Genomic DNA, 20093 nt, shown 5'->3' on the forward strand with positions numbered 1-20093 from the left:
ATTTGATATGTATGTGGATAGAAGAGGATGTAGCAAATAAGATATTTTGTCAGAGTGATGTGAGGGAAAGGATGTTGAATGTAGAGTCAGAAGACCTGGGTTTGAATCTCAGTAGGAACGTGTGTAGCCAAGGCCAAGGTATTTAACCTCTCTGGACCTGAGTTTCCTCATCGGTAAAATGGGGGGATTAGACTCATGACAACGGAGGTCCCTTCCAGCCCTACTTTCATACAGAATGTAAGCTTCTTGAGGGAGTGGACTATTTTACTTGCTTATATTTTTATCTTCAGTACTAAGCATGGTAATATATAGCAAACTTCATAAGCCATTTTTCATTCTTTCAATCACCACTCTGCTCACCGTTATCTTTTTTGGTCACCATCATCTCTATTTACTGCCCACCTTCACCAATCTCAGAAGAGTTCAACCTAATTATCTACGTAGGAAAAAACTAAGTGGATAAAGAAGGCCTTCTGTCCAGACTGCGAGATACCTATAACATTGATGGAGGCTAGGTAGCACAGTGGATAGAGTGCTAAGCCTAGAGTCAGGAAGATTCATCTTTCTGAAATCAAATCTGGCCCCAGACACTAACTAGCTGGGTGACTCTAGGCAAATCACTTAGTCCTGTTTGCCTCAGTTTTCTCATCTATAAAATAAGCTAGAGAAGGAAATGGCAAACCACTCTAGTATCTTTGCCAAGAAAACCCCAAATGGGGTCTTGAAGGGTTGGATACAGTTCTGAACAACAAATAAAGCTGGTCCTTCAGAACATATATCTTGGATAAACACTGTGTCTAGAAAATAAAATGGGCCTAGAATTGGAGAAGAGGAAGAGACCAGACTCAGTTGCCTTTGGGAAATCACTCAGTGCTTTTAGTTAACTCCCACCCTCATCTTGTCCCTGAAACAAGGACCCATTTTGTTAAAAAATACCAATATCCTTCCAGTGACGCTATATAGTTATGAGTCATACCAGAATTAGTCTCGGAGAACCAAAAATTGCAGGTCATATAAAGGGCAACAAACAGAACCATTCTGGGTGTGAACCAGATATGCCATCTTAGCAACCAAGAATTATGCAACAGAAGCAGCGTAAGGGAGAGCATCAGAAAGATGTATGACCAAGAAAGGAAATAAGCCAGTCATACAGCAAGGGCAAACCATAAGAAAAGGACAGCCCTTGGGCTCCTTGTGCAGACTATAGCACCCAGAATATTCAGTTGACTCCTTGTGGAGGTTTTACAGAAAGGCACAAACCAGAACCATGGAGGATGAGAAGGCAAGAGAGGGTTTCAGTTCAGTCATACATGGGAGTCTTCCCATCTAGGAAGTAAAAAATCCATTTAAAAATTGAAGTAATGATAATAACTTACAGATGGCTGGTATATGTCTTCAAGACCAATTCTTAGAAGACTGAGACTGGTGGATCCCTTGAGTTTGGGCAAGGATATTTCTGAGCTACAGTGGGTTCTACCCATTGGACCCTTGAACAATAGCCCCTGCACTTCCAGCTTTGGCAAGATGGGGAAACCCAATATGATAAGGAGGGAGAAGAGAAAGATCCACATGTTTATAGTATATTAAGGCCCATGAGATCCCTTCCTCATAATTTCAGAATTCTCCTTTCTCCCTGATTGTTAGCCTGGCTTCTTCTTGTAGTCATGAATTTGTGAAGGCAGACAAGCCTCTTCTTATCTCCTCTTGTTAACATCTTTCTATTCCTTTGATCAATCAACAAGAATTAATTAAGCACTTATGTGCTAGGCTTCATGATTATGTGTATAGTGGTTTGTATATAACACAGTGCCTAGCATGTAGTGTTTAATTAGCTTCCATTTTAACTGTGTGTGTATGCATATGTTCATATGTATATAAGAACATACAGAGAGGATAGAAGGCAATCCCAGAGGGAAGGTACCTGGGGAGGGAAAGATTTAAGCTGAGTCTTAAAGGGAGCCAACGAAGGAAGCAGAGATGAGGAGGGAGAGTGACTCAAGTGAAGCCTCCCCTGATGCCCTCTCTTATTTTAGAGCTCCTCAAGTTGCTCTCTCCTTTGTCCTATTGCATTCTATCTTGTTTGGGCATCTATAGGGGCATAGATTTAAAGCCAGAGAGATATCAAAAGTAATCTTGTTGGACATCCCCTCCCCATTCTACAGAAGAGAAAACTCAGAACATGACTTTCCCAAGGTCATCCAGCTGGTAAGTGTCAGATCTGGGGCTCAAAAACCAAGTCCAGCATTTATTTTTCCATTCCACAAGACTTTAATAACAGAAATAAAGGTTAATTCCATTTAGTAGAACTATATTAAATACCTGAAAACACAAAATACAAAGATGCAAAAAAGATACAGTCTCTTCCCTCATCGAGTTACACTTTAATAAGGGGTACCCAGAGAAGTGCCATTCAAGGTGGGAAGTGATGGACAAAGGAGAGATCCAGACAAAACGTCCTGGGGAAATGTGAGGAGGAAAAGGAGGAAAGTTCATTAAAAAACCAAGCTGGCTGACTTCAAAAGGGCCATGTTCAGTGCATCATGTACTTTGTTAAAAGTAAGCTGTCTATAAAAGAGATTGGTGATTTCCCATAAGATCACTTTTTTCTTTTCTACTTAGTCTGTGGAAATATTGCCTCTTGTTTATGTTTTTAAGAATGAGGAAAAATGCCGGGGCAGCTCTGTGGCAAAGTGGGAATTATGCCCTGGGTCTGGAGTCAGGAAGACTCCTTTTCCTAAGTTCACATTTGGCCTGAGACACTAGCTGTGTGACCCTGGTAAGTCACTTAACCCTGTTGGCCTCAGTTTCCTTGTCTGTAAAATGAGCTGGAGAAGGAAATGGCAAACCACCCCAGTATCTTTGCTGAGGAAACCCCAAATGGGGTCATGAAGAATCAAACAAGACTGAAAACTGATTAAACAACAACAATGAGGAAAAATGGGGCAGGGGAGGGTTAGTGATTTTTTTTTTTAAGTAAAGAACAAACTGCTTCAGCTGGGATAATCAGGGAATCAAAAATTATGAAGGAGTTGGCCCCAGAACTCAGGCCAGAAAGAAGAGGATTTTAAAAGGCAGAGAGATAGGGAAGGAGTGCATTTCAGGCAGACGAAGGTTCATGGAAATGCCAGAGGAAGGAGACAGCATGTCCTGAACAGCCTGGACTTTTAAGTTGGGGAAGGGGAGAGTGATGCAATCAGCCTAGAAAGGTTGACCGTAATGGCAATGACGGAATTTTAATCAAGGCAGTGATCTCAGGGCAGTGTGCCCCCCTCCTCTTCGTTCATAGTATAGATTCTAGCTGCAGAATGTACATTACCTGGAATGGCCATGATTGGTGTTCCATGGCCACTCCCATTCATGGGAGAAAGGAGCCCCTGGGAAGCGATGCTGATGGTTTTTAAAGAGTATCAATATCTTTTTTAATCGGGGAAGGAGACAGATTGAAACTAGATTGGGGTAGCCTTGAATGCCAGGCTAAGTAGTTTACATTTTATCCTTTTGAGGCAATAGGGAGCCACTGGAGGTTTTAGAGCAGTGGACTGATTTGGTCAGTTTTGTGCTTAAGGAAGACTCTTCAGGCAGGTAGCCTCCCTGAGTAGTGTGTGGGATGCCAGAGTATGCCCTGAACCACCTGTTAGACTGGAATAAGAAAAGTAGCCCTGAAGCCTCCAAGGAACAAGAAATTCCAACTCTCATTCCTCTCCTTCCCCTCTCCAATATTTCACTTTCATCTACTTCAAATTCACAATCACTATGAGCTTATTCTGATGAAGGGATTGATGAATAATCTATTTATCAGTGCGCCCACCACCACAGTCCCTGTGTTTATGGAAGGCAGCCAAGTAGAGGAGAAAGAGCCTTTGCCTCGTCGTCTGAAGACAAAACCCTGCCCCTGCTATGCTGTGGCGCTGTCCGCTCTTTTAGCTTCAGCTTTCTTCTTTGTCAGATGTGGGCTGGGGACTATGGAGGAGAGAAACAAGGTGATGAAAGCTGAATGAGTACAGATTCACGGCTTGGTCCTAGGAGAGAAGTGTCAGGAAAACTAAGGCTTAGAATGACCTGAATCTGCTGAAGAAAGGGGATGACAGGAAAAAGGATCTGCCTGATTGTTGGTTGTTTTGATTTTTTAAAAAGCTAAGTTAGAAAATGAGGGAGGAAGGAGCAGCTGGGTGGTGCAGAGCACCAACCTCTGACACTTAGTTATGTGAAGCTGGACAAGTCACTTAACCTCAATTGCCTCAAAAAAAATGTTTTTTGTAATTGGGGGGGATTCAGAGAAGAGATAGGGATGCTGCCGGGGATAAGGTAACCTCTTTCCAAAAGGATAGGCAAGGACTTTCATTACCCTCAGCAATATGGATTAAATCAGGTTCACTGAGGTCCTTTCTTAAATTTTGTGATTCTGAGGTGAATACCAAACCATGGCGATACAAAAGTGTCCTAAGGGTCGAGTTGCTCTTTCCCTGGTTTATTTTCTAACCTGAGGGCATCTAAAGTCTCTTCCTCTTATCTTATTTTTTAAATTAATTTATTTGTTTTCAGTTTTTCACCATCAGTTTCATATATCTTAGATTTTCTCCCCCTCCTTCCCCACTCTTTCTCCCATCTCTTCCCCTTCCCTCTCTGAGATGGTGTGCAATATTATATGGGTTCTACACATACATTCTTATTAAATACATTTCCACCTTAGTCTTGTTGCATAGAAGAATTAAAATGAATGGGAGAAACCATAAAACAAAACGTAACACAAGAGAAAATGGTCTGCTTCATTCTGTGATCCAATTCCATAGTTTTTTCTCTGGATGTGGAAGGCGTTTTGCCTCAAGAGTTCGCTGGGAATTGTTTAGGTCATTGCATTGCTATGAAAGACTAAGTCTACCAGAAAATTTCCTTACACACTGTGGTTGTTGCTGTGTATAAAGTTCTCCTGGTTCTGCTCCTTTCACTCAGCATCAGTTCATATAAGTCCTTCCAGGCCTCTCTGAAGTCTTCCTGTTCATCAGTTCTTATTGCACGATAGTACTCCATTACATTCATATACCACAACTTGTTCAGCCATTCCCCAATTGATGGGCATCCCCTCGATTTCCAGTTCTTGGCCACCACAAAGAGAGCTGCCATAAATATTTTGGTACCTGTGGGATCCTTTTCCATTTTTATGATCTCTTTGGGATACAGTCCTAGAAGCAGTGCTGCTGGGTCAAAAGGTATGCACATTTTTGTAGCCCTTTGGGCATAGTTTTTTCCCTTATGTTGAAACACCATAAAACTTCCCCCTTATCCTGAACCATAAAATTCCTTGTCTTCCCCCATCCTGGGTTATAAAATTTCCCCTGTCTCCCTTATCTTGTGTCATCCTTCTTCCTCATCCTGTCCCTAAGTCTCCAACCCCCACTGGAAATCCTAAAAACTACATCATCATCCTATAGGCTGAATAACTTTCTGTTCTATGTAAGTCTGGTCCTTTCCCATATCCATGTCTTTGTTTAGTTCCTTGCTAAATCTCATGTCCGTATGCTTTTGTGTCAGTAAAGCTCCCACTGGCTAAAGCGAAGGTCCAAGAGGATTCTTTCACATCTGAACCAGCTCTCCCAAATCTGACCTCAACAATTACAGAGAAGGCAGAACTGCTCGACTGGATTCCTAAAAAAAAAAAACAAAAACAAAACAAAAAAACAAATTGGAGAGAAAGAAAGGATGGAAGGAAGGAAGGAAGGAAGAAAGGAAGGAAGGAAGGAAGGAAGGAAGGAAGGAAGGAAGGAAGGAAGGAAGGAAGGAAGGAAGGAATTCACAGGCACAAGATAGAAGAGTTGAAGCTAGAGAGCAGTTCAACTGAAAAAGTTCTGGGAAATCCCAGATAGAGCCCAAGATAAAAATATGGCAGTAGTGTGTCTTGGCTCCCAGAAAACCAAATGAGAGCTTGGCATAGAGCCTAGAATGAGGAAGGTGGCCATCTTCTTATCCTCAGCCCTGATTAGCCCACATTTGGAGCAACAGATGTACACATAAGAAAATATAACTTTCAGCAGTGGAAAGAGCACTGACTCTAAAATCAGAGAAAACCTAGGTTGGAATCATTCCTGTCTTTGTGATTGTGTGATCTTGGGCAAGTCCTTTCATCACCTGAGCCTCAGTTTTCTTCATTCATAAGATGAGAGGGTTGACCAGAGAGGGTTTGTTTTGATGGGGAGGGACAGAGGGAAGCAATAACCTCTGGGGTATTGGGAAAAACCTTGTGTTCCTCACTTCCCCTCCAGGGTAGCAAGGAACGGTTTCACTGGCAAAGTCACAATGTGAAACAGAGTGGTGTGGACGACATGGTGCTGCTCCCCCAGATCAATGAGGATGCCATTGTGAGCAACCTCAAGAAGCGTTTCCTGGATGACTACATCTTTGTATCCACCCAAGGCAAGCAGGGGTCGAGCACTAAACAGAACCTGAAGAATTCAATGGAATGTCACTTTCCTTCTCCTCCCATACTCTTTCCTTCTGTTCCCTCTCCTTCTCTTCCTTCCAACGCTGAGGAAGAAGAAACAAGGCTGAGTAATTGGTCCTGGTTCTGTCCCACCCTGGGGCATGAAGCATAGGGCATGGGGCATGGGGTTCTGATTGAGATGATGTGGTGGATAGAGAAAAGTACTGGGACTGTAGTCAGAAAAAGCTGATTTCAAATCCAGCCTCTGATACTTAACTAGCTGTGTAACTTTAGGCAAGTCACTTTACCTCAGTTTCCTCATCTATAAAATGAGATTAATAATAGCCCCTATTTCCCAGGGCTGTTATGAGGATCAAATGACATAATTTAAAAGTGCTTGTCACAGTGTCTAGTACAAAGCAAGTGCTATATAAATATTAGCCATTATTACTACACACAAGGATCAGTAGAAGGAATGGGGGTTTTAGCTTGGAAAAGAAGAGACTGATAAGAGGGAGGACATTATATACTCAAGTAGTTGAAGGAGAAAAGACAGATGAACTGTCTTCAAGAAGAGGGATTAGTCGCACAGAGCAGAACCAGGAACAATAGGTAGATCTTAGGACCATAGATCTAAAACTGAAAGAAATCTCCCTGGTCATCTAATCCAAATGAGGGAACTGAAGGCAGGAAATGGCTTTGAGGTCAATTTTAGTTTCATGGAGAGAAAAACCTCCTAACCACTGGCGCTGTAGAAAAGAGGAAAGAGCTGCTTCAGGTAACAGCAGTTCCTCTTCCCTAGACTGTTGTTTGGCCTTTGTCCTTGAAGAGGATCATGGAGGTGATGCCATGACATGCAAGTGAATTGGATTTAAGTGAGGGAGTGCTGAAGGTCTTTAAGCAGAGCCTAGGTGGCCATTTGTTGGGGATTTTCAGTAGAAAGAGACCTGACTCTGGAATTGGGTGACCTGGATTTAAATTTCAGCTCACTGCTACTTACTAGATGTGTGTGACCTTGAAGGTTAGACTAAAGCCCCCTTCCAGATCTAACTCTATGGTGCTAAGGCTCCCTTCCACTCTAACTCTAGGATCATAAGGCCCCCTTACACTCTAAATCTAGGATCCTAAGGCCCCCTTACACTCTAACTCTATGGTCTTAAGTCCCCCTTCCAGCTCTGACTCTAAAACCCTAAGTCCCCTTCCACTCTAACTCAAGGATCCCAGACAATGTTTTAAAGAGTTCCTATTCAGAGGCAGGCTAGACCAGAGGCCTTCAGCTCTCTTTTATTGAAAGCAGGTAGCAGGAAAAGGGGAGGAGGGGATTCAGCCAGGAACCATGTCTGGTCCTTAACCCAGCAGCTCAGACCTACATTGGCTCAGTCCTCATCTCTGTCAACCCCTTCAAGCAGATGCCATACTTCACTGACCGAGAAATTGAGCTGTACCAAGGAGCGGTGAGACCCAGACCCCTGGGGTAGTTGGGGGGATGATGTTTGTAAGGAGGGATTGGTGTCTCCGTCTATCCCAGTTCAAGACACAATTTTACTAAATTACACTCTACACTTCTTCCATCAATCTGCCCCCCAACTCTCACTCCCAAAAGTCTCTGATTCTCCAGGTCCACCAGGGTCTCAGAAATGTCTCCAGTCCCCCAGTATCTCTGAGGTTCCTCGGATGTCTGTAGGATTTCTGAGATCCTCCCTGATCTTCCTAAGAATTCCAACTCTACTAGCTTCCCTCGGTCCTCAGTTTCCTCATCTGCAAAATGAGGGGATTGAACTATCTGACCTGCAAGTTCCCTCCCAGCTCTAGATATAACCCTGCCCTCTTTCTAGCATAACCACCCTACTCCAGAACTGGCAAGGCATCTAACAGCAGGGAGGGGGCCCTCAGGACTCTGCCCAGAGGGAAGGTACCCGCACTGTAGGGGACCTGACTTTCTCCTCTTCATCCACCTGACCCCAGGCGCAGTATGAGAACCCGCCACACATCTATGCCCTCACAGACAATATGTATCGAAACATGCTCATTGACAGTGAAAATCAATGTGTCATTATCAGGTACCGTTAAACCTCATGCCTTCTCTGCCCCCGTCTGTCCTGGATCTCTTACCCCCTTTGTGTCTTCCTTGACCCTCTCCTGCTGGACCCTGGTTGACCTACCCAGGAGGTGAGAGCCCAGGCCTGAATATCTCCATCTCCATCCCTTCCCTTTTTCCACCTTCTTCCCCCTGTTCCCTGGATTTGAGGGTCACAGAACACAGCACCCTTTGGGTCCCCCTTCTGGGAGAACTAAGTTCCATCTCTCTCCTCTCCTCTGACAGTGGAGAAAGTGGGGCAGGGAAGACTGTGGCTGCCAAATACATCATGGGCTACATATCCAAGGTGTCTGGAGGGGGAGAGAAGGTCCAGGTGAGTAGGGAGGTGGGGATGGCCACTTTCATGATCTCCTATACTCAGATAATGAATCTGGATAGGGAGAGGACTGGAGACCTGTAAAGATTATGTGAATGGGGATGTTTAGCCTGAAGAATAGATAGGCTTGGTGATTGAGGGGAAATAGTCCAGGGACCTGACCTTGACCTTGACCTTTTCTGTCTCCCCTTGATCCCACTTGCAGCATGTAAAGGACATCATCCTTCAGTCCAACCCGTTGCTTGAAGCCTTTGGCAATGCCAAGACTGTTCGCAACAACAACTCCAGCCGTTTTGTGAGTCTACCCAGCATGAGTCCTGGAACACCCAGCACCCAACCCACATTCATTGCCCAACCACATATAACCCACACTAGCCCTTTGCGGGCTTTGGTCCATGAGCCCAGCACTGCCACCACAGAGTCCCTCATCATTGATGCCATCCCTCTCCATGTCCACTCAGCCTCTGAGACCTAGTCCAAGCCCTCCCACCTCCCTGAAACCTGTCCTACACAACCCAGCCCATAGGATTCCTCTTCCTGAACAGAAGGGTCTGAACTTAGGCCTAGGAACTGTTTCCTCCTTGAGAAAGCAGAAAGAATGCTCGATTTGGAAGTCAAAGAACCTGGGTTTGAATCCCAGTTCTTCCATGTGAGCAAATGCTTCCCCTCTCTGAGTGCATTTCTTTTATCTATAAAATGAGGTGGAGTCCAACTAAGTGACCTGTAAAATCCCTTCAGCTGGAAGTCTATGATCCCATGTTGGTCTCCAGGAGGACAACGAGGTCCTGGAAAGCTGGGGCCCTGGCTTAGCTGACCCTTGCCACCCAATAGTTTTGAAGGTTCTAGCCCTGGGTCCCCAGTAAATGTGGGCTCCAAAGTTCCATCTGTAGAGATCCCTTCCCTCATATATATATGTGTAGCAACACCAGGCCTGCAAGGCTCTGACTGGCCTCTCTGGGCCCAGGGCAAGTACTTTGAGATCCAATTCAGTCGAGGAGGGGAGCCGGATGGTGGGAAGATCTCCAACTTCCTTCTGGAGAAATCTAGAGTGGTGTCACAGAACGAGAATGAGAGGAACTTCCACATCTACTACCAGGTGAGGGGAGAAGGGGAGAGGGGCCCACTCTGGGATCCTGGGAGCAGAGAAAGACTTGGAGAATGCCATTGGGGACCAATCAGTTGGTGGATCAACCAGCATTTTTTAAGCAGTTCTTGTGTGCAGCAGATCTAGCTGTCAAGGAGACAAGTACATCCCTAAGTACACACAGAATGGATGAAAAAAGAGCGAGCTAGTTTAGGGGAGGGTGGTCATGAGAAGTGTGCAGAGACAGCTGGGGAAGCAGGGGCCCAGTGAGTACAGGCAATTGGGAGTTAGGGGAAGAAGCTAGCAAAGCAGAAAACCAGAAGGTCAAGGGCTGGGGGAGGAACCTAAGACCTAGAATCAGGGAGGCAAGAAGATAGGTGATGCATTCACCTAGGACTAAATGATACTGAGACCCTGGAAATGGAGGACTGGGGGGTCCTGGGTCTGAAGGGGTAGGTGACTCAAGTATCTTAGAATTGACCGCTGCAGGGCACTGGGAGCATAGAGGACTGGTTTAGGGAGGCAGGATCCACTGAGAGCCTTGCCTCCATTCCTCCTTCCCTCCCTCTATCTATCTATCCTTCTCTCCACCCATTTCTTCCCCTCCCCTGCCCCCAGCTATTAGAAGGTGCCTCCCAAGAGCAGAGGCAGAACCTGGGCATCATGACCCCTGACTACTATTATTACCTCAACCAATCTGACACTTATAAGGTGGATGGCACCAACGACCTCAATGATTTTCATGAGACTCTGGTAAGGGCCTGGTGACCCCTACTTTCCCCCAGCATCTAGGCTGAGCCCACAGGGAAATGCCTGAGAGGAGGACAGGGTCACCTTCTTTATTCAAATCAAGGTATAAGGTTAAGGGACACTCTGTCCTGGGCCCCATATCCTCAAGCCAAAGGGAATGTCCATTCCTAAGCCAGGCCTCATGCCCTATTTTGTCCTCCTCCACATCCCTGGAGCCCCTCCCACTCTCCATCTTGCTAAGTGAAGGGGCATTGGCTCATATCCTCAGAGACTACTGTGGCTGGGGCAAAATAACAGCAGAGACTAGTCAGACACAGAGGGCAGGGGCTACAAGGACCACAGAGGGGTGACCCAAGCATGGAAACAAAGGGAAAGATGGAGATGAGATATGGGCAGGGGCAGGGACAGAAACAGACACAAAGGGAAAGGGGCAAGGGCAAAGAGGGGATAGGGCAGGAGGCAGAGACGGAGGAAGGAGCAACAGCAGATGGGAGGATATGGGCAGGGGACAACTGCAGGGACAGGGCGAGGATCAGGGGCTCCCAACAAAGGCACCGACCATCTTGAGGTGGGCCCACAGGATGCTATGCAGGTCATCGGAATCCCACCCAATGTCCAGCAGCTGGTCCTACAGATCGTGGCTGGAATCCTACACCTGGGGAACATTAGCTTCTGTGAAGAGGGGAACTATGCCAGAGTGGAGAGTACAGACCGTGAGTGCTCAGGGGAGTGCATGGAAAGGATCCTATTGGGGGTGGGGGAGGGAGAGAGAGACTTGGCAGTCATTCATGTTAGGGGACAGCAGGACCTGTGCATAGAGGAGTGAGGCTGTGGGGGCTAGGGAGCCATGGCCTTGACCTCAGACCCTGTCCTGGTCCCTTTTCCAGTGCTGGCCTTTCCTGCCTATTTGCTGGGCATTGACAGTGGGCGCCTCCGGGACAAACTAACTAGCCGTAAGATGGACAGCCGATGGGGAGGCCGCTCGGAGTCCATTAATGTAACACTGGGCGTGGAGCAGGCTGCCTACACTCGAGATGCCCTGGCTAAGGGGCTCTACTCCCGGCTCTTTGATTTCCTGGTGGAGGTAAGCCCTGGTGTGGTGAGTAGGAAAGGAGAGTATGAGACATACTGGACAGAGTGTTGGACATGGATCGAATACCACCTGAGTCATCTCCAAGCTGTGTGACCCCCTGGCAAGGCAATGAAACTCATAAAAGGGAATAATAATTTCTGTTTCATAGGGTCATTGGGAGAATCACATGAGGTCATGTACATAGAAAGTTTTGCAAACTTAAAGACCTATAGAAGTATAAATTATGATTATAAGAGGGTAAGCCCTAGACCAATAGTTTCAGGGGGTCAGTGAGGGCCAGGTTGGGGTAGGCTGAGCCTCTCCAAACTTACCAGAGGAGGCAATGAATGTTGGGGAAATCTTGTCTATAAGAGATTTTCGCATTTTTTTTTTTAAAAAAAAAGCTTTTATTAGTGTCTTTTTTTAACATCACCATAATTCCCCCCAGTATCCCTCCCCATCCCCCATCCGGAGAGCCACTCAACGTGACAAGTATTTTTTTTTTTAAACAGAAGAAATAGAAAAAATGAGGATAATTGATTAATACATTTAAAAAGTCCTACATTCATGGGCCACCCACTCCTGCCAGGGGGTGGGTCGGGGTTGTCTTCTCATCACTGTTCTTTTGAGTCATGCTTGGTTTTTGTAATTTTGCAATTTTCACTTTTGGTTTTCTGCAGGTTTTTTCCATTTTCATCATTGTAGTCATCGTGTATATTGCTTTCTTGACTCTGCTTCCTTCACTGTCTGCATCAGTTCATGTAGATCTTTTCAGACTTCTCTGCAATCGTCACACATGATTTCTTACACACAGTAATACTCCATTTACATTCACGTGACTGGACTCATTTAGGTTTTCCCCCATCCATGGGCAGATACTTTGTTTCCAACCCAAAAGTGCTGCTATAAATATCTGGGGGCATATGGAGACTTGCTTCTTGTCAATGGGCTCTTTGGACCTAGTAGTGGAATCTCTGGGTCAGAAGAGTATAGACATTTTAGTTACTTTATTTACGTAATTCCAAAATGCCTTCCAAAATGGTTTTACCAATTCACAGATCCACCAACAATGCATCAGGGCATCTACATTCCCACAACACCTCCCACATTGACTATTCCCATATTTTGTCTTCCTTGCCAATTTGTAGGGTACATAAGGTGAAAGAAACCTTGGGGTTGGGTAATAATGGTAGATAAGAATTCTGGAGTTGGAGTCAGGAATACCTCAGACACTTACTAGCTGTAAGAGGACAAATCACTGAAACTCCAGTTTCTTCATCTGTAAAATGGGGGTAATAATAGCACCTACTTCAACTGGGTTGTTGCTAGGATCAAATGAGATAATGTAAAGATTTGCCAATCTTGCAAGAGGGCTTTCTAAGTACTAGCTATTCCTGGTTTTTACATTTCTCTTATTATTATTGGCAATGTCTTCTTTCCTGTGATTATTAATAATTTATAATTCTTCTTTCGATTCTATTTACTCATATCCTTTGACCACTTATCCCCATGGTCTCTGGACAAGGAGAGTCGATATTAAAGGAGGATGAGAGAATGGCAGGGAAAACATGGAAACCTTCACACAAGATAAGCTATGTCACCCCCTGCCTCAGTTTCTTTATCTGTAAAATTAGCAGAGATGGTTTTATAACCTACCCTCTCAGGGAGGCAGAAAGTGAGGGAAACAGTGAGAAAATTGTGGAATTAAAAAAAGTTTTTAAATGAATGCTAAAAATACAACTGGAGAAAAATAAATTATTTTAAAAAACAAACAAAAATTAGCAGATGGTCTCTAGGCTCCCTCTGAGTTTTGTCTTTCTATGACTCAATGATCTCTCTCATCTCATTCCTTCTCTCCTAAAACCTACCCTTCTCCTGTAGACTATCATCCTAATGCTGAGATCTCACATCTCGCCCATCCCCATCCCCCAAGCCTTTGTTATTATCATCAATAATATTTATAATAATGATAATTAATATTTATACGGCACTTTAAAGTTTACAAAAGACACCATATATATCATTTCATTCGATCCTCTCATCACCCACGTGAGGTAGGTGCGATTATTATCTCTCTTTTATGGTTGAGGAAACAGGTTTGGCAAAATCAGATTTTCCTGACTTAAAATCGAGTTTTCTACACACTACACAACATAGCTGCTTTTTTCTCCTCTCCGAGTCTTCCCTACCCTTCAAGAGGGTATAGATAGGAGAGGTAGGGGGAAAAATAAAGGAAAAAGTGCGCAGCAGAGAACAAAAGAAAACCTAGAAGGAAGCAAAGAAAATCAGGTAGCACTGAAAACAATGTGGAGTATTTATTATATAGGTTTTCTTGAAATGGAAATTTATTGCTTTATAGTTAATCCTCTCCTATGGTCTGCTGTGTACATGGAAAGGTTTTCTTTTCTTTTCTTGTTTGGAATTTAAGTTTAAAAATGAATAAAAAATTTACCAAAAGAAAAGATTATAGAAGGAGGCAAGTAGCAGAGCCTTGGACTATCACTGCTTTGATTGACCGAGGGTGGGTACTGGGCAGTCCTGCTGCCTCCTAACAGCCTGGGCTCTGCCTCTTCCCTCCCTAGGCCATAAACCGAGCCATGCAGAAGCCACAAGAAGAATACAGCATTGGAGTCCTGGATATCTATGGCTTTGAGATATTCCAGGTACCAGACAACTTGGAGATAGAGAGAGCCAAGTTTGGGCCTCAGTGTCCCTTTTTCCTCAGTCTGCTCCCATCCCTGCCTTGTGGTCCTGCCTGCTTCCCATCCTCAAAGAGTCAGAGGTTCATCCACTGCTCTCGATGCCACCCTATTAGGAATGGGGGGCCGGGTAGGGAGAGGTGGGCTGAAAGCAGGGAATTGTGATGGAGTCAGTGCCTCCTTCCTGCCCCTAGAGAAATGGCTTTGAGCAGTTCTGCATCAACTTTGTGAATGAGAAACTACAGCAGATTTTCATTGAGCTGACACTGAAGGCTGAACAGGTGAGTGCCCAGACACCAGGGAGAGGGGAAAAGACAAAGGAAGAGACAAGGGCTCTTCTCTTCCTGTATCCATTGACATTTCCCAAAGTGGTTCCCAGAACCAAGCCTTCTGGGGGCCAGATCTCAAGAGACGAAATCTAATTGGGGCAAAAGTAACATCCTTATGCTTTGGTCCAAAGGCACCAATGGTACATTAGAAGAGGTTTGGGGTCAGGCAGACATTTCTAAAGCACCTATGTGCCAGGTGCTGTGCCAAGCACTAGGGATACTAAGAAAGGCAGAAAGCTCTCAAGGAGCTCACTGTCTAATGGGGGAGACAACATACAACCAGCTTTGTATGAACAGGCTAGAGACATGATGAATCAGAGGTAATCAATAGAAAGAAAACACTGGAATTAAGGGGGATCGGAAATGGCTTCCTGGAAAAGGTGGAATTTTAGCTGGGACTAGAAGGAAGCCAGGGAAGGCAGGAAGGAGAGGTGGAAAAGGAGATAATACAAAGCATGGGGAACAGCCCCGTGAAAATGCCTGAATTCAAGAGATCAATTAGTCTTGTTAGTACAAGTTATGAACAACAAGGAGGCCAGTGTCCCTGATCACAGAGTGGAGGTAGGACCGTGTAACTAGGGGCAGCTCCGTGGCACAGTGGATGGATTGTAGGACCTGGAGTCAAGAAGACTCATCTTTCTGAATTCAAATCTGCCCTCAGATATTTACTAGCCGTGTGACCCTGGGCAAGTCACTTAACCCTGTTTGCCTCAGTTTTCTCATCTATAAAATGAACTGGAGAAACCACTCCAGTATATTTGCCAAGAAAACCCCAAATGGGGTCATGAAAAGTCGTACATGATGAACAATAACAAAAGGTGGGGGGAGAGTAGTAAGGTATAAGAAGATTTAAAAAATGTGGGGAAGGGGCAGAGCATTAAAAGCCAAATAGAAGATTTTATGGTTGATCCTGGAGGTAATGGGAAGCCACTAAGATTTTTTGAGGAGGAGAGAAGGTAGCATGGTCAGAAATTTACTTTAGAAAAATCAAAACTCACGTAAGTAAATATAAAATTGGTGGGGGGCTCTCATAGTGGGGGGGGGATGTAAAGGCCTTGGATAGGAGGTGGCTCTTTAGCTGGGCCTGGAAGGAAGCATCCTGAGATGCAAAGGTGAGGAGGTGACATTTCAGGCACTGAGACAGCCTGTGTGAAAGGCAGGTGCTGAGCCTGGAGACAGAGTATGATAAATGAGCACCAGGAAACCTAGTGCTCTTCTAGGAGAGTCATGTTGGGGCACATGGTTTCTCCAAGGGATTTCAAAGCTCTTCCAGGCTTGACCCAACCCTCCAACCCTGACTATGGACACTGACACCCAGGCTCCCCCATTCTGCTCTGACTTTCCCTGGGCAAAATACAGGCAGAGCCTTTATTAAGTATTGGCTGTATGTGTCAGGCACTATGTTTAGCCCTGGTGCTACAAATGCAAGCAGGAAAGGTGATCCCTACCTTCTAATAGGGAGTGGGGAGAGACTATATATAAAGGAATTCTGGGACAGAAGGGGGGAGTACGTGCAGTGGCTAGTGGCTGGGAAGTGAGATAGAGGGAGGTAGAGGTGTAAGGAGACCTGAGTCTGGGCAGGATAAAATGAAAACTCCCCATCAGAGCCCCAGATGCTTCCTGGGATGGAGGAAAGGAGACAGAGGTTAGTGTAGATCAAAGGAACCCTGGGTTCCTAGCCTAGGATGGGTAGGGGGATCTCTCTGGTCATTATCTCCCTTTAACTCCCCCCATTTACCCACTGCTCATTGTCTCTCCCCCCCATCCCTCCCCAGGAAGAATATGTTCAGGAAGGCATTAAATGGACCCCCATCCAGTACTTCAACAACAAGGTTGTATGTGACCTCATCGAGAACAAACTGGTGAGCCCAGGTTCTGGGTATTGTGAGTGGGGAGCAGGACAGGCTGGGCCAAGGGCCTATGTATGAGAAAGCACTAGCTTGGAGGAGGGGTATTTCTTCCCAGACAGTAGAAAGGGGGAGCTTAGAGAATGGACTGTGCCCCTATCCATTGTGACTCTCAGTCAGGCAGTCTTGGTCAAGGATAAAGCCACCAATGATCATAGGCTGTGATCACAGAGCAGTCAGTGATCATGAGGGAGGTCAACAGTCAGTGTTGGAATGGATGAAGATCTGATACAATCTAATTCAAGGAAGATCTGAGTTGAGATCCCAGGATTTGGGCAGGAGTTAGGACAAGGAGTGCAGTATGGTGGGGAGAATACTGGATTTGGAGAACTGAGTTCACATCTCAATTCTGCCAATGTCTGTGTGACCTTGGGGAAGACATTCTCTGGAACTGTTTCTTTTCCCAAAAACGAGGACTTTGGACTAGATGACCTATAAGGCTCTTTCTAGTTCTAAAAAGCCCAACAAGCCTTTGTCCTTGAGATGACCAGGCCAAGGGCTGCCCATGGACTGGGGAGGGGATTCGGGCACCATGCCCTGGTCTAAGCCTTTTCTCTGGTCTCAGAATCCTCCGGGTATCATGAGCGTACTGGATGACGTGTGTGCCACAATGCATGCCACAGGCGATGGGGCTGACCAGACCCTGCTGCAGAAGCTACAGGGGGCCGTGGGGTGCCATGAGCACTTCAACAGCTGGAACTCAGGCTTTGTCATCCACCACTATGCAGGCAAGGTATAGTCTGGCCCCCATTCTTGCCATCCTTGGAATTCCCCCAACCTCTGCCAGTTGAACCATGTCACTTACCTGAGCTGTCACCCCCTTCCCCAATTCCTCCTCATTTCCAATACAAAGTAAGCCTTTTAAAATAGGGATATTTAAGGTTTTGTCTTTGCTCCCCCTGTCCCCCTCCCCACCCCTGTGCCTAGAATAGCACTTTGTACTTAGGGATAGGTACTCGACCTGTGAATTTCTGTATCAGTAAGCACTCCAACATACACAGGGGAGTCTGCTACCACAGGTTCTTTGATGTGCTTCTCTAAAAGGAAAGGCAGCTTTTGAGGGGTTAACAATCATTTTAATCAAGCACAGGTGTCAGAGAAAATCAAAATCAAAATTTCAGAGAAATCAAAAATGAACAGACAGCACTTCCAAACTGCGTAACCATTAACACACATACATCTTTACCAGAGAGGGAAGCACCGACACTGGGGTTTTCAAAGGGGTGGGGGAGTCCTCTTAAGAGGTTTCCTAGAGTCCTCATCTGGCCAAACAAATACTTCCAGTCAGTCAGCCCCAAAATAAAACCACAGGTCAGAGTCTTTATACACCTTTTAGAACCAGAGAACATCTCATCCCTTGAGAACCAGTGCATCATTAACAAAAGGTGTGGACCTTCCCACAAACCTTTCTAGGCACAACAATGAGTGGGAAAGATCCTCCTTAATCATATTATTTAGAGGCACTTTTAGTAAAACAAAAACAGCAAAAGATTCTCCATTGCTTGCCCTTCCAGTTTCTTAATCTAAGGAAACTCGTGCATTCAGAAATTCCCTTTACCCAATCAGGGGAGCCCCTGCTCTGCTTAATAAATGTTGATATGATTGGATTGATTGATTGATTGACAGTCGCCCAGAGCACTGAGAGACCTGCCTGATACCCCAAAACCAGCATGTGTAGGAGCTGGGCCTTTGAATGCAAGTCTTTCTCTCCAACCGCCATTACTCACCATACAAAATCTAGACTTAAGGATGGAGATACGATGTCACTAATGGAGAGGACTCCCAGGGAAGTGCTTCTTCTCCCAGTGCAGATTGTCACCTTCTCTGAAACTCTTAGACAATTTCGTCTAGTGCTGAGAAGTTTAGTGACTTGGTTGTCCAAAGTCCCATATCAGTAGGTGTGAGATGTAGGACTCAAACCCCATTCTTGACTCTGAGGCCAGGTCCCTAGTCACTGTATCATGATACCGCCTCCTCCTTCTAAATAAAGACAGTAAATATTTGGTAAATCAAATTCATTTGGATTGAATTATACCCTTCATCCCACTGCCCATGCCCAACCACCACCTGGAGCTCTAGGTCTACCATCCCCAGCAGGTATAGTAGGAAAAGCAGTTGGATTTGGAATCAGAGAAGACCCCGATTTTAGCCCCAGCTAGCTACTTACTACCTGTGTGACATGAGGCAAGTCAGTTCCCCCATTTGGACCTCAGTCTGTATATCTGTAAAATGGGCATTCCTGTCCCCAGTGTGTTTTCTATGGTCCTACGTCAGTGTGTTCTGTTATTTTGAGTGAAGCAGGCTGGTGTGCCTGACGGTTGGACTCAGAGTCAGAAGGCCAGGCTAACATTCACCAGCTATGGTAACACTGGTCTAATGACTTCCTCTGTCTAGTCTGAGTCCCAACTTCCTCTTCTGTAAAACAGAGGAAATAGGAATTGCCCCATCAAGTCTCTTGTGGGGCTGTGAAGAAACTGCTTTGTAAACTGTAGAGGGCTGCAGAGATGGGGGGACCAAGATCTTCCTGGCCTAGGGACACTGTGCTCTCCAAGCTTTGTCTCCCTGCCCCAATCCTGGGGCCAAATCAAGGTGACCCCGATGCCCCCAGGGACCTATCTCTCCACTGGAAGTCCTCATGTTCTGGACATACCCCTTTCCCTAGGATTCCAGCAACCCCTCCTCCCCAACTTCACCCATGCTGGGGATCCCCAGGGCTCCCCTCTTTGCTAAGGGCCTTTCCCTACCTCTTCCTTGCTCAGGTCTCCTATGATGTCAGTGGTTTCTGTGAACGAAACAGAGATGTCCTCTTCTCAGACCTCATCGAGCTTATGCAGAGCAGCGAACAGTGAGTGGAGACCAGGAGATGAGGCAGCCCGAGGGCTGAGGGGGCAGGCAGGGAGCTGGGACAGGCTGAGGACAGACTGAGGCCAGTGCAGGGTGGTGGGCAGGGACAAGGAATTAGGAAAAGGTTGAGGCCTTGGGAGTAGAAGGGAGGGGAATAGGGACAGAAAGCCAGAACAAGCTAAAAGACAGGTGGGATGAGGGTCTCAGGAAGGAACAAGGAGCTAGGGAAAAGCTTCTGGGCCCTTTCCTTACATTCAGAGAAACTCAAAATTCAAATAACACTTAGAAATCATCTCATTCAACCCCATGCTTACAAGAGCCCCTTACTAATCCCAGTGCAGGCAGAGGATTTACCCAGGGTTACCCAAATGAGTCAGGGGCAGAGTGGGAACCCCTGGAAGCCAGAGGGCCAGGAGCTGGGAGGGAATAGACTTGCACACTGCCCCACGCCCACTTGAGTGTACCCCCACAGTGCCTTCATTCAAATGCTCTTTCCTGAGAGGTTGGACTCAGAGAAGAAGGGCCGGCCCAGCACTGCAGGCTCCAAGATTAAGGTAAGAGTCCAGGGCTCCCCCTCTC

General features: G+C 45.8%; 1 protein-coding gene across 2 annotated transcripts in view; it reads left to right on the forward strand.

Annotated features, from left to right (window-relative positions):
- MYO1F (myosin IF) overlaps positions 1-20093 on the forward strand; it is a 44942-nt gene that overhangs the window by 11159 nt on the left and 13690 nt on the right. The window contains exons 2-16 of one of the 2 annotated variants that reach the window (XM_072600925.1): positions 6258-6395; positions 7780-7869; positions 8381-8475; positions 8739-8826; positions 9035-9124; positions 9794-9925; positions 10532-10666; positions 11244-11376; positions 11551-11747; positions 14318-14398; positions 14629-14715; positions 16539-16625; positions 17236-17403; positions 19430-19515; positions 19987-20068. In XM_072600925.1, the coding sequence (XP_072457026.1) occupies positions 6258-6395; positions 7780-7869; positions 8381-8475; positions 8739-8826; positions 9035-9124; positions 9794-9925; positions 10532-10666; positions 11244-11376; positions 11551-11747; positions 14318-14398; positions 14629-14715; positions 16539-16625; positions 17236-17403; positions 19430-19515; positions 19987-20068 (1689 nt within the window). Of the gene's footprint in view, positions 1-6257; positions 6396-7774; positions 7870-8380; positions 8476-8738; positions 8827-9034; positions 9125-9793; positions 9926-10531; positions 10667-11243; positions 11377-11550; positions 11748-14317; positions 14399-14628; positions 14716-16538; positions 16626-17235; positions 17404-19429; positions 19516-19986; positions 20069-20093 lie in introns of those variants that run through there. The other variant, XM_072600926.1, reaches the window with a different exon arrangement.

The sequence above is a fragment of the Notamacropus eugenii genome, chromosome 4 (genome assembly GCF_028372415.1).
Source record: "Notamacropus eugenii isolate mMacEug1 chromosome 4, mMacEug1.pri_v2, whole genome shotgun sequence".
Classification (NCBI taxonomy): Eukaryota; Metazoa; Chordata; class Mammalia; order Diprotodontia; family Macropodidae; genus Notamacropus; species Notamacropus eugenii.